General features: G+C 47.4%; 1 protein-coding gene across 1 annotated transcript in view; it reads left to right on the top strand.

Moving 5' to 3' along the window:
* The window catches only part of CDH5 (cadherin 5), a 36,344-nt gene that overhangs the window by 15,920 nt on the left and 5,746 nt on the right, over positions 1–14,678 (top strand). The window contains exons 3-10 of the mRNA XM_082368908.1: positions 2,877–3,165; positions 4,146–4,262; positions 5,156–5,320; positions 6,188–6,375; positions 8,107–8,357; positions 11,602–11,744; positions 13,295–13,419; positions 13,777–13,885. Of these exons, the coding sequence (XP_082225034.1) occupies positions 2,877–3,165; positions 4,146–4,262; positions 5,156–5,320; positions 6,188–6,375; positions 8,107–8,357; positions 11,602–11,744; positions 13,295–13,419; positions 13,777–13,885 (1,387 nt within the window). The remainder of the gene's footprint in view (positions 1–2,876; positions 3,166–4,145; positions 4,263–5,155; positions 5,321–6,187; positions 6,376–8,106; positions 8,358–11,601; positions 11,745–13,294; positions 13,420–13,776; positions 13,886–14,678) is intronic.

Genomic DNA, 14,678 nt, shown 5'->3' with positions numbered 1-14,678 from the left:
AAGACATCATCGGAGGGAAGGAAGTCCCTGTTTACCAAGATCAGAGCCAGGAGCCTTTGTTTACAGAGCTGTTTGCTGGACAATGGGGGCTGAGTGGCCTTCTGAATCCACAAACATGGGTCAGCATAGCTTTTGGCATTAAGATGTTATATCCAAATATAGGGATAATTTTAAAAAGGGGAGGCCCCCCCCAAACCTATAACCTCAGTGTGTCTGATCGTAAGGAAAACATCAGACAAATTCCAATAGGGGGCATCCTACAAAACACCCAACCAGCACTCCTCAAAACTCTCACGGTCATCAAAAACAAGCAGAGTCTCACAAAGAAAACAAACTTATGGTTACCGAAGAGGATAGTGGGGGGGAGTGGGATTAATTAGGGGAGTGGGATTAATTAGGTGTTTGGGATTAACATCTACACACTACTATATATAAACTAGGTAAACAACAAGGACCTACCATACATCACAGAGAACTACACTCAGTATCTTGTAATAATTTATAATGGAAAAGAATCTGAAAAAGAACACATATATGTATATTTGTATATATATACATATATATATAACTGAATCACTTTGCTGTATACTTGAAACTAACACAACATTGTAAATAAACTGTATTTCAATTAAAAAAACAAACAAACCATGGAGAGTCTGAGAAACTGTCCCAGCCAAGAGGAACTTAAAGAAACATGACAACTAGATGTAATGTGGTATCCTGGGTGGGATCCTCAAACAGAAAAAGGACATTAGGTAAAAACTAAGGAAATCTGCACAAAATATGAACTTTAGTTAACAATAATATATCAATTTTGGTGCATTAATTACAACAAATGTACCATACTAATGTAAGATGTTAATAACAGGGAAATTGGGCACAGGATATACGGGAACTCTCTGTACTATCACCTCAATTTTTCTATAAATCTAGAACTGTTCTAAAATATAAAGTCTATTTAAGAAAAGCTGGAGGGAAGGAAAACAGAAACTCATATCCAAATGAAGTCTTTTTAACACTATTTATTTGATGATATTGAGAAATTTTTATCAAAGCTGTTTAGGTGTGAGTCAAATGCAATCTCAGGCAGAATTCCAGTAACAGATCAAAGCTGACTCACGCCCCCTTGCTACCCCTGCCCACATGGATCCTAATGCACCCATCAGAACCAGGTTTGGAATGACCATCCTATCCTAACCCTGAGTAACTCATACAGGGCCCCAGACTGTCCCTCCTTCTTGACCCCCACTGTCCTCCCGCCCAAGTCACAGGTTCCAGAGCTGGCGCATCACTTCTTGCCTCCTGCCCATCTGTCCATCGTATGTCCCGGCCACTGGGCTTCGGGACCTCCCCACGAACCATCTGCCCCTGCACACCCGCAGCCCTGCTCCAGGATGCTTCTTCACTGCCTCCAGCTACAGCCCCCCCTCTCTCCCTCCCCGCCCACCAAGGGGGAGGAGCCTCACTCCCTGTCCCCACTTCTTCACCTCTCAGACTCCTCTCTAAAGCCCTGTCATCCGGCTTCTCAATCCACCACCCCCTAACGCTGCTCTCACCAAGGGCTCCGATGACTGCATCGCTGCTAAGCCTAGGGGTGCTTTCCAGACCTCGTGGGATTTGACCACACCCATCTTGATGCTCCCTCTTCTGTCTTGAGACCCCACTCTCTCTCGGGCTCTCCTCCAGCCTTTCTGATGCAACACCTTCACTCAAGGCTCTTGTTCCAACTGACCCTTAAGTGCTGCCCTTCCTCAAAATCTCAGCCTCTGCTGCTTCAAACCAGGCCCTGAGAGAAAGAATGGGGTCTGGACTATCTTTATGCTCCCAGGCTGGCACCTTGTAGGCATCTGATTGTTTACTTTTACTGAGTTGAACTCTATTTTTTGAACATCCTAACCACCTATGGGAGGACCATTTGACATGTACGAAATATGATTAGCTTATGTTCCTAATAGTCTCTGTTCCCAAGATTCTATAAATGAAATGTTCAGCAATTCTAAACTTCTAATATCCTTTAATGTAGACATCTAGTGTGAATAACAACTAGCATTTATTGAGAGCCTGTGCAAATTGCTTTACACACATTATTTTCCAAGTCTTATTCCTAAGGACACTAATAGTATGTGTAACAAAGAAAAAGGATTCAGTGGTCTAACAAGTACAGGAAATCCTGAGTTAAACACAGCTCAGTGGAGTTCTTTTCTGCAGGACTATATGTTGTAAATCTCCAAAAAGAGAACATTTTATGTACCATTCCAAAACTAAATGACTGAGACCAGTGATGTGCTGATAAATAGTTGACAACTGGCTTTTGAGGGGAAAAGATCCTGTTTGTAGCATTTGCCAATTTCCTTGGTGTAAATACTTTCACCATGTCTGTTGCAAGCTACTAACTTGATGCCACCGAAGGCAGAGTTGGGAACAGATGTGCATTAACACAGCATTATCCAATATTTCCAGCATTCAATACGATCAACATAAAAACTCAAGAACAGGGGTGGGATAGGAAGGGTGGGAGGGAGACACAAGAGGGAGGAGATACGGGGATATATGTATATGTATAGCTGATTCACTTTGTTATAAAGCAGAAACTAACACACCACTGTGAAGCAATTGTACTCCAATAAAGATGTAAAAAATTAAAAAATTTTTTTAAAAACTCAAGAGAACATAGTAAAATGTAGTAAAATTACAGTATTAGGAAGCAATAGATTTATAGTATGTTACCTTTGTTTTTAATATGATTCATTTAATTGTAAGTTTATATAATTGATTTTTTTAATAATGCCATGCCCTGGCACACTCACACGGGCACACATTCACACGCACACAGCCACCACTGCTATTTCCAGTTCACGGCGCCTCTCCTTTCTTAGATTAAATCAAGCGTGAACCGCAAGAACACCAAGTACCAGCTCAAAGGAGAGTCTGCCGGCAAGGTTTTCCAGGTTGATGAGAGCACAGGGGACGTGTATGCCTTTGAGAGGCTGGACAGGGAGAAGCTCTCTGAGTACCACCTCGTCGCCCTCGTGGTAGACAAGGACACTGAGAAGAACCTGGAGTCTCCTTCCAGCTTCACCATCAAAGTTCACGATATCAACGACAACTGGCCTGTGTTCACGCACCGGGTGTTCAATGCCTCCGTGCCCGAGATGTCAGGGATAGGTACGTACCCGGTCTGTCCGTCTCCCTCTCCCCTCACTCATCCCTGGCATGGAGGCACCTCTCCCATCGGCAGCTTCACTGCCTGGGGCAGGATTCAGTGAGTTCCGGGCAGCTATGGTGATGCCCATATTGCCACTTTATATGACTCGAAAGGAACTCTGGTTCCTAAGGACTAAGCTCTGACCTGGCCCCAGACAGAGCCCTGACCGTCACACACACACACACACACACACACACACACACACACACACACACACACACACGTCTTGTTACTCTTTGGAGCCAACGCCACCCACTGCTCTGACTCTTAGGGCTGGCATGCCAACAGCGTAGCCTTTGCACATGAAGGAGGCCAACTCTGCCACCAAGACAAGCGGTCACCTTTAGGGTCCATGCAGGAGTGGGAGGGGGGCGGGAGAGGGACACACCTCATCCCAAGGTGTGTCAGCAGCCTGGACCCCAGGCCTCCAGAGGAGACTAGTCCTTCCTCAATTCTACCCCCAGCCTCCAGGGGGTGCCAGAAAAGGGCTCCCTGCCCCACCCCTTAGTCCAGGCTCTCTCGCCAGGACTCAGGACCAGACCTTCCTGTTAAGTATGGGGAGCCTGGAGTTCAAGGGGAAAGAGATGTGAACCCAGCCCTTTGGGGGCCCTTCCTATTCTCTTGTTCTCATGCTTCCAGAAGGAAGAAGCAGCCCTTACTGTTTCTCCCCGTGACCTCAGCCACTCACCTCTTCCCTCATTTCCCCCATAAATGAAAACCACCTGTTCTCTTTACCCTTCATGTTTGACGGAGCTGGGCCTCCACCACTGCCAGCACTTTGCCCCCAGGCAGGCTCCTCAGAAAACAAAGCAGCCTTTTCTCCCTCAGGACCTGGGGGAGGGGGGTTCAGGGAACAGCCTGAGCCCCATCTGCCCTCATCTGGGAATGGGGTGAGGGGCTGGCCATCACAAAGCAGCAACCCTGGATTCTCTCCCCACAGGGACCTCGGTCATCCAGGTGACAGCAGTGGATGCAGATGACCCCACTGTGGCAGACCACGCCTCTGTCATGTACCAACTCCTGAAGGGAGAAGAACATTTCAGCATCCGTGGTTCTGGTCTGTGTGACTCACCCCCCTGGGCGGCACTGGCTTGGAGGGGGTGGAGGTGCAGGCACCGAGGGAAGCCCAGTCTGCCAGGTGTCACTGACCACTGACCTACACCACCCTTTGGAGGCAGTCGGTACCCTACGTCAAGACAAGGTGGCTGGTGAGGGCAGAAGGAGGCAGACAGGTGCCCAAGACGTGAACTCAAGTCCAGGGCACAAAGTCAGGACGCAAGCACTGACACGAGAGGTGGAAGAGAATGCTGGTTAGCAGCTCTAGCTATGGAATCAAACGGATCTGGTTTCCGAACCCATTTCTGCTCCTCACTGCTTCTAAAGACCTTGGGCAAGTCAGCTGACCTCTGTGAGCGCTAGGGCCCTAATCTCAAAAATGGGGAAGCTTATATTCACCTTGTATGGTAGCTGTGAAGTCTGAATTAGGTAACGTATAACGAGCACGTGGCCCATCGTCATTATCCACTCCACGTGACCCAAAAAACTGTTAAGGACTGAGTCTTGGGAGCAAGACAGAAGTCCAGGTGGTCAGGCCTGAGGCAAGCCATCTTTCAGAGTGATGGCAAATACACAGCACAACCTATGCTGCACCAAGGCAGCCATCACTAACCCATCACAGCACTCTTCCCACTCTGAGCCTAGATGTGGCCTCAGGTTCTTGCTCAACCCAGTGCTCCAGGTGGCTGGGACCAATACTGGACCAAAGCGTTTGGCCTAGCAGTGCAGGGCATGGAGGTGGGAGGTGGTTCACCCCTGGCTCTCAGTCCTGGCTGCACAGTGAAATCACCTGGGGAGCTCTGAAGCCAGGTGCCCTCTGGGTAGTGGCCAGGCATCACTATTTCTTAAAATCTCCCCCAAGTAACACGGCTCCTGATGTGACACTTTTTGCAGGACTAATTGTCACAGCGAACAAAAACCTGGACCGAGAGAAGCAGGCCAAGTACGAGATCGTGGTGGAAGCACGAGATGCCCAGGGCCTCCGGGGGGAATCGGGCACGGCCACTGTGCTGATCTCTCTGCAGGACGTCAACGACAACTTCCCCATCTTCACACAGTGTGAGCCCCTCCCCTAGGGCCCTGGGCAGGGCGAGGGTTGGGATACTCCAGACTCGGTGACCCGGGAGCTCTGAGAGAGGAGCCTGGCATCCGTCTACCTCTCTCTCCAACCCAGGGCGGGCCTATGTCAGGGATGTCTTTCTGGTGCTCCCCATCTCTGAACACGTTCCCAAGGCTGTCCAACTGCCCCCGCCACGGAGGCTTCACAGGCCAGCAGGAAGTCACGCTCCCTGCTGTGTGCCACCGTGTGCCCAGAGTCCCACTACCAGATAGGACCACTTTCACCCAGATCCCATGAGCTCAGGAAAACCCAGACCCCAGCTAGAAAATCCCCATGAGGTGGGGAACAGGGGTTCAGCAAAGTTCCATATCCAAGGCCAGGGCTGGGCTCTGACCCACCACAGACTGATTCTCCCCCGAGAAAAATGCCTGACAAGAGCTTGTGACACGCCCTGGGTGGGCTGGGGAGGAAAGTCAGATGATTCATCACTTGCAACTCCAACGCTGACGGCGCCATTCAGAGGCTCAGCCACCCCAAGGACAGGCGGGTTTTCCTGAAATGGCCTCATTGTGTACGGCACAAGCTCCCTGAAGGCAGAGATTCTCTCCATTGTCAATTAACAGGTCCCCTAGCAAGGTGCCTGACATACAGTAGGTGCTTAATAACTACTTGTCAGGTGGATGGAAGGACAGATAGAGCAGAACCTCTTTGCCTTGGGACCCAAAATTCCAGAGGAATTACTACTACTACTACTACTATTTTACTGTGCCCGTTTCCTGTAACAAAATGTATTGGGATAGTATGGGGGACAATCGCCTTATCTATCTCATTAACCCAGTGCCCTTTGGGGCACCGCTTTGCATCAGCCAGGTACATATTTTCTGTGCCCGAAGACATCCGTGTGGGCAGCCCCCTGGGCTCTCTGTTTGTGGAGGACCCAGACGAGCCCCAGAACCGGAAGACAAAGTACAGCATCGTGCAGGGCGAGTACAGGGACACCTTCACCATCGAGCCTGACCCCACCCGCAACGAGGGCATCATCAAGCCCATGAAGGTTCGCAGACCTGTGGCAGTGACGTCAGATGTGGGGTTGGGGGCTCCCGGCTTCCTCAGGACTCAGCCAGGGGCTGCTCCCGGATCAGAGGCCACCAAAGGTGCACGTTCTGGGTCAGTTTGGAGCTGGCCGTGTGCTCGTGGACACTGTGACCCTGGCGCAGGGAAGGGGAGCCAGGACAGAAGGGTCAGTGACTAAGGCTGGGCTACCCCGGAAGCAGACCTTGAGGCAAGGACTTGGGTGTAAACAGTTTACTTGAGGAGTTATCTCAGGAAGCCCCAGGAGCAGTGAGATGTGAAAAAAAGGAAAGCTCATACAGGCTCCTCAATGAGCAGGTGATCACCATGGGCGAGTGGGGTGCAGTCCCACGGGGGACATCTGGGGGACAGTGTGGATGGAATATGCCTCAGAGTCGCAGCAGCTGTGGGCTGATTGAGGGCTCCTGGGGGCTCACTCCCTGGCACTTTTTTTTAAAAATATTTATTTATTTATTTTATTTATTTTTGGCCACATCAGGTCTTAGTTGCAGCATGCAGGATCTTTTGTTGCGGCATGCAGACTCTTCATTGTGGCACGCGGGCTTCTCTCTAGTTGTGGCGTGTGGGTTTTCTCTTCTCTAGTTGTGGTGTGCAGGCTCCAGGGCGCGTGGGCTCTGTAGTTGTGGCGCGAGGGTTCCTGAGCGCGTGGGCTCTGTAGTTTGGGGCACACAGGCTCTCTAGTTGAAGCGCGCGAGATCAGTAGTTGTGGCACGTGGGCTTAGTTGCCCCGTGGCATGTGGGATCTTAGTTCCCTGACCAGGGATCGAACCTGCGTCCCCTGCATTGGAAGGCGGATTCTTAACCACTGGACCACCAGGGAAGTCCCCTCCCTGGCACTTTCTGATCTGCCCTGGGCACAGGCCAGGAAAGCCCTGGAAGATTACAAGTGCTTGCATCTGAAAGCCATCAGCATGTAAGGAAATAGTGAACGCCGTGGGGAGGGGGTGGCCAGTGGCAGTGGCTGCTGCTGAGAAAGCAGTTGGACTGGCTGAATCTAGAAGAGGAGGGAAGGTCTGCCAGGGGCACAAACTGCTTCAGAATGGCCATGCAGAGGACTGGGAGGCCAAGGCCAGTGATGACCTGCCTCAAAGGGGACATTCCAGAACCCCTCTGCCTGAGCCAGGCCATTCTTCCAGCAGACCTCTCCCGAGTCCTTCTCTGGTCCAGCCCTGTGCTGGGGACTAGATATACCCAGGGGAGTCAGACGGCCTCCACGGTACCAAAGCTCTCAGCCAGTAGGGAGGACAGACACACAGACAAAAAGGGTACCCAGGCAGGGAGCAATTACCTGTGTTGGGAGGGGCAGGAATGGGTTCTGAGAGGACATCTGATTACCTTCAGATTGGCTTCCTGAGGGGTGAATAGGAGTATGCCAAGCGGGCGAGGGCAGGAGAAGAGACTTGAGCAAAGGCACAAAGAAAAGGAATGCCTTTAAGGAGCTGTGGATAGAACCACTAGTCTGTGATCCCCTTGATAGCAAGACTGTGGCTGATCCACTGGATCAGTATTGTCCTCAATACTTGGAATTGAGCCACGGTCAGGATACACGGGAGACAGCTGAAGACAGACAGGCCACAGGCCCCTCATCTGTAAAAAGGGAGTCACCCCAGTATGACCTTGCAGGGCTGCTGTGAAGATCACAACCATATGCTTGGCTCAGAGCAAGTGATCACCGTAGTTTCTCCTTCCGCAGCCCCTGGACTATGAACACATCCGGCAATACAGCTTCACCATCGAGGCCACGGACCCCACCATCGACCTCCGCTACCTGAGCAGCACCTCCACCAAGAACATCGCCCGTGTCATCATCAACGTCACAGATGTGGACGAGCCCCCCAGCTTCCAGCAGCCCTTTTACCACTTCCAGCTGCGGGAGAACCAGAAGAAACCTCTGATCGGCTCAGTGCTGGCTGTGGACCCCGATGCCGCTAAGCGGAGCATCAGGTAAGGGGGGCGGAAGGCGTGAGGATGGTGATGATCACGACACCACCCAGGCATTGAGGTTCTTAGGCCTGCTGGACGGAGCCCAGGACTCAGAGGGGGAAACTGGCTTCTCCCAGCAGGTACATGGGACATGCACAGAGGCCGGACAAGAAGCCCAAGCTCTTCCACTAACCCACATGGCCAGGTGGAATCTTGTTCTGCCCAGGCACACACCTAGCATGGTCCTGGCCATCAGAGCTTCCCGTTGTCTGCTCTACCTTGAAGGGGAGGTACGGGCTCCCACAGGTCCCATCTGGGGAGATCTGACAGTCAAGAGAGCAACCAACTTGACATCCATGAAACCCCTTCGCTAAACATGATTTATTACATTTGTCTTCCCAAAACCACAAAAGGAAAAAGTGTTTATTTCACACAATGAAACAACACAAGGATCTATAAAGAAAACATCAGTAACCCTGATTTCCAGACAACTCATGTTCATGGTGTGCTGTGGTCCTATCATGCCTTTCTTCGTGACCACACAAACATCTACATACATTTATGGTGGATTTGTCCTTTGTTTGTTTGGGGGATTTGATTGTTTTAAAAATTTTTTGGATCATACTATACCCATTTCATCACTACTTGTTCTTCTGTCTGAACTAGACCCCTCTCCTCTACTCTCTGTGACAAAAGATGTAGTTCCAACTCATACTTTCTAGAGCCACACAACATATGAGAGTGTGAAGTTCCATCAATCTCATTTTTTTCTGGAGGGGTAGCCAACTGTGCCAGCACCATTAATCAAATAAGTCATCGTTTTCTACCTTTGTTACACACTAAGTTCCTGTATGTCCCTGAATCTATTTCTGAATCCTTTGTTCTGTGGCAAAGCCATTCTGTTTTATTGTAGCAGCTTGACACTAAAACTTGGTATGTAAAAGGCAAGTCCCTCCCTCAAGTGTTTTTTCACTTTATATATCTTTAATGCATTCTCAAACATTCATTCTTTCATGTGAACCATAAAATTCTTCAGTTTTTAAAAAAGCATCAGAATTCTAATGAGAATTGTGTTTACATATCAATCTGGGGAGAGTTAATGTTTCTCTGTTATCAGGTCTTCCTGTTAAAGACAAATGTGTACCTCCATTTTGATCACATCTCATAAGTTTTAGGATGACTGTTTTCATGGCCATTCTATTCTAAATGGTCTGTAATGATAATTTTTATTTCTTCATTGATCCAATAGTTTATTTAAGAGACTTTTTTTTTCATTTACAATGGTAGGGCATTTTTTGGCTTTGCTTTAACTTGTTCTGTGATGTAATGCAATTGTCTTTATGTGTCTTTTTGTCCATTTTTTTCTGGAATATCTAAGCTTTTGCTTTATGTATTTTAATTTTTCTATTCAGTTAACAAAGGTTTATAACTATTTTACCTTCATTATGACTTGTCACTTTCATCCTTATGACATTACCCAGTTTGTTCGGCTTAAACATTTTGTCCTCAATTCCATGTTGCCTGATGTAAAGTTTGTCAGTCTTGTTTTCATGTTACTCATGTCTGCCTGAAATAAATTTTCCGACCTTTACTTTTAATTTTTTCTAGGTCATTGGCAGTAAGTTGTCTCTTGAAAGTGGAATGCAATTGGCTTTGCTTTTTTTTTTTTTTTCATCTTAACTGGAGTATAATTGCTTTACAACGTTGTGTTAGTTTCTGCTGTACAACAAAGTGAATCAGCTATACATATACATATATCCTTATATCCCCTCCCTCTTGAGTCGCCCTCCCACCCCGCTTATCCCACCCCTCTAGGTCGTCACAAAGCACCAAGCTGATCTCCCTGTGCTATGCAGCAGCTTCCCACTAGCCATCCATTTTACATTTGGTAGTGTATATATGTCATTGCTACTCTCTCTTCATCCCAGCTTCCCCTTCCCCCCCGTGTCCTCATGGCTTTGCTTTTTAATCTAAACTGAGATGCTATGTGTTTAACCTATTTACATTTTTCATTGTAAATGATATGTTTGATCTTACTTCTTTTATCTTGTTTTACATTTGTTATTTCTCAAACTTAATTACTTTTTTCTCTTCCCCCATCTTTGTTGTAGAGTCTATTTTTTCACGTTATTTTCTCGTAGATATTTGGATGGAGTACATGCATTTTTACTTCTACCAGTGAGATTTACTTCTATCTGTAAAATTTTAAATGTTTCCCTGGACCAATATTTTCTAGTTAAAAATCTCTGCCTCTCTCTCTCTCTGTCTCTGTCTCTGTCTCTCTCTCTCACACACACACACCATTGCCTTCCTATATATGATAAAGATTATCAATAGTTTAATTTTAATTCCTCCCAAACCAGATTTTTTTTTTACTTTATTTTGAGACACTTCTTAGATGAAGTGAGTTTTCCAAAAAAATTTTTTCAGGACCCATCTTGTGGATGATATAGTTCCTGAATCCTTGCATATTTACAAATCAAAAATATTATCAATGTGTTCTAGCATTTAACTTTGTGAGAATGTCTGGGGTGAGTCTGATTTATCTTTCTTTATAAGGATGTATCTTTTCTGTCTGGATTCTTTTTGGTTTCTTTATATAGTTCTGAAATTCAAAAGTGTCATCAGGATATAGCTAAATATTGATCTCTTTTTAAAATTATGCCTGATATCAATGACCTCTTCTATAAACTTGGGCCTTTCTTCAGATCAGGAAGTTTTCTTTTATTATATCTTTGGTTATTTCTTCTGTTCTCTTTGTTCTGGAATTTTCCTCAGTATTAGAAAAATATATATTTGGAGTGTTATATATTTTTTCATCTCTCTTTTCTTCTCTTCATGCCTTTTTCCTTAAGAACTTTTCCAGTTTTTACTTCACAAATTTAATTTTCTTTCAGTCACTTCTTACCTCTTCCAGCCCCTTTTTTTATTTCTTCCTGGCTCTTGCCCAACTATCTTTTCATTAATCACAAAATCCGGTCCAAGCTGTGGTACAGTTGATTATAGAGCCACCTGCCTCAACTCTGAAAGTGCTGTTGATGGAGTCTCAAGTACCACCCTCAGCCCAGTGATGGCAACACTGCCAACATCAAAGGGATTATCTCACTACTCTGACTCCCTGTGGGTGGTCAAGTGCAATGAGCAGTGAGAGGAGGATGGGGGATGGATGCAAGGGACAGATCCTGAAGGGTCTCATCTGTCCTGCTGGGGAGTTTGGACTCAGCAAAGAACAACGGAAAACCTTGAAACTCTCTCCCGTGGGCAGATACTCCATCCGCAGGACGAGTGACAAGGGCCAGTTCTTCGGAATAACCAAGCAGGGGAATATTTACAATGAGAAGGAGCTGGACAGAGAAGTCTACCCCTGGTGTAACCTGACAGTGGAGGCCAAAGAGCTGGATTCTAGTGGTGAGTGGCCCCATTTGCCGGGGGACCTGGGCTCCTCTCCTTTTGTCATCCTTTTAAAATTGGCAAAATCTATCATTTTGGGTCTCCAGAGGTACTACAAGCACCTGCTGATGCACCACTTGGTTGGGATGTTATAGTGCCTCCATCCCCCACCACCTGCATCCACGTCATCTGAGACTTTGTTAGACGAGCAAAACATCAGGCCCCAACCCCAGACTGAATCAGTATCTCATGCACGCTACAGTTTAAGAAGCACTGTTCCAAAACAGGCTGCCAGATGTCCCTGTGATGAGAATCACCTGAGGCACGTCTTAACCACAGAGCTTCTCAGATGCCTCCCTGGAGGTGTTGGTCCAGTGAGTCAGAAATGGGGCCAAGGAATGTGCATTGAACGAGTGCCGTGTGATTCTTATTATAGTGGACGTTTGGAAAAGGCTGCTTTGGAGGGTGTTTATGTGCCAGTTAGTGGGCTGAATTCAAAATCTGAAGCAGTTTCCAACTCCAAGATTGTTAGATTCTCCAGAAATTAGGGTAACTGCTGCCAAAGGGAAAGGCAAGTATCGGAGTTTTGCACTCTTAGCCTCTATGAGAAAAGCACAACTGCCCTCTGGGAGAAGGATCATTATTCCCACCTTACACAGAGACCCCCAGGGCCCAGAAAGGGGGTGACTTGGCCAGGGCCCCACCGGTGCTACCCTGAAGGGCCCCTGCTTCCTGCTGGCAGCACGTCCCCCACATGGCAGCCAAGCCAGCTTCAATGGACTCCTGCGTACTGTCCAGATCAGTCTTTGCCCCTTTCTTCCCCATCTAATCTCACTCATACAATTTTTAAATCTTATAGTAATAGTTTGCTGTCCATTTTAAAATACGGAAAATACAAAAAAGGAGAAGAAAATTATACCCTCATATTCCCACCGTACACAGATAATTACTGTTAGCACTGTAGTGTATTTCCTCTGGTCTTTTTTACTATATGTATTTTTATACAAGTGAGATCATAATATTTGTATAAATATCATATCCTGCATTTTTACTTAACCTTATTCCAGAATCATTTTCTCATGGTACTAAGATGTCTTTTTTAAAAAGACTGTAATTTTTTAAATGTAATTTACGTGGGCATTGCAAACAGCCACATAGTCCATTCTTTTAAACTGACATAATTTATTAATGCAATCTCACTTAGATCGTCTACCTTTTCAATTATTTCATAATTAATTTATTTAAATTAGTTTGATTACTTAAATTGCTGAATTGATTTAATAATTACTTAATTGATTTAATTAAAACCTTTAAAAATACACTTCTGTTGTTTACCTTTTCGATTCTTACAAATAATTCTTTAGCAAATATCCTTGTGCTTGAAGCTTTACCCCCTTCCTCTTCCGCTCCCTTCAACCAGAACGCCATCCCTGGCCTCCCTTCCAGATGTCCATAACCCCCTCTTCCTGCAAAAAGAGCACCCCTCCAGGACTCCCATCCATATACATTCTAATCCCAGGGCTGGCACCTGCTGAGCCCACTGTAGTGATGAGTCCTTTCCCCTGCAGGGACCCCCACGGGCAAAGAATCCATTGTGCAGGTCCACATCGAAGTTATGGATGAGAACGACAATGCCCCAGAGTTTGCCAAGCCCTACGAGCCCAAAGTGTGTGAGAACGCTGCCCAGGGCAAGGTGAGTCTAGCTCAGGTGGGAGGGCAAGGCAGCGCCCACCTGGGGCAGGCCAAGGGGCAGCACCTCCCAGCCACGGTCAGCTGGCATTTCACTGAGTTTAATGTAACTTGTACAACAGCCTTCAGGAAAGGTGACATTATCCCTACAGAGGGTGAAACTGAGGCTCAGAGAGAATGTGTAGTGAGTAGATTGGCGGGGAGGTGGTGGTAGAAAGAGTGGCTCTGTGGAGACCATTTAGGTTAGTGTTACAGGTGAGAGAAAGCCACGGTCAGGTCTAAACCCAAAGTCCCTCCCCATCACTGAAACCCCGGCCAACCCAACACCGCTAATGACCGTCCCGCATCTTCCACCCTCTAGCTGGTCGTGCAAATCTCGGCAATAGACAAGGATATAACGCCACGAGATGTGAAGTTCAAGTTTTCCCTGAGCACTGAGGACAGCAACTTCACCCTCACGGATAATCACGGTGCGCCTCAAGGCAGTCAGCCTGGCTCTTGGGGGGCTCGGGGACGGGGTTGAGTCTTAAAGTGCCAGGGTCAAGGACCAAGCCAGTGAACTGGGGGCAGGCCCTCACTGGGGCTTTCAAGTAACAGGATGTTTTGTACAATTCCCACCACATACCTAACTGGTCTGTGCAATGGTCAGAGCCACCCTGGCCACACTGCTAAGTCCACATGGCCTGCCCTTCCCCATAAGATGCTCAGGTTACTGAGGAGCACAGAATAGATATGCAGTGTAGACAGCCTGGTTCACAAACTAGCCAAAGACTCCTTCCCATGGGACCCCTGTGCTCAGCACAACTGCAAATTGCTCTGTGACATGGAACTTTGAGGTTGCTTCCAAAGAGGCAAAACTGGACATTTGAAACCCGAAATGCCAAGGACACAGTGTTTTAATTCGGCTACAATGACTACTTACCACCAGGTGTCCTCGGGACAGGATGTGGTCCACCAATCACAGCCTAGAGAGCCCTGTGATGTCAGCAGCGGCCAATCAGAGTTTCTCATGAGTATGTGCTTCCGAGAGTGACAATGCTGAGTTGACTGAATTCCAGCCAAAAGCAGACAGGCTTCCATGGCTTCTGCACCTTCCTCAGAAAAAACACAGAAAATCCCCGTTGGGTCTAAATAGAACAATCCTTCACCCAGAATGGGGTGGAATCCCTGCCCATCCCTAACTGGCAACACTGTGGTTGGTGAGGATCCCTGTATAGAAACAGCCATTGCCACCTTTGAGGAAGGTGAGGGAGTGGGGTCCCT

The sequence above is a fragment of the Balaenoptera borealis genome (assembly GCF_965194805.1).
Source record: "Balaenoptera borealis genome assembly, chromosome: 19".
NCBI lineage: Eukaryota > Metazoa > Chordata > Mammalia > Artiodactyla > Balaenopteridae > Balaenoptera > Balaenoptera borealis.
Note: the sequence above shows the minus strand (reverse complement) of the source record. Positions and strands in the feature narration are given on the sequence as shown.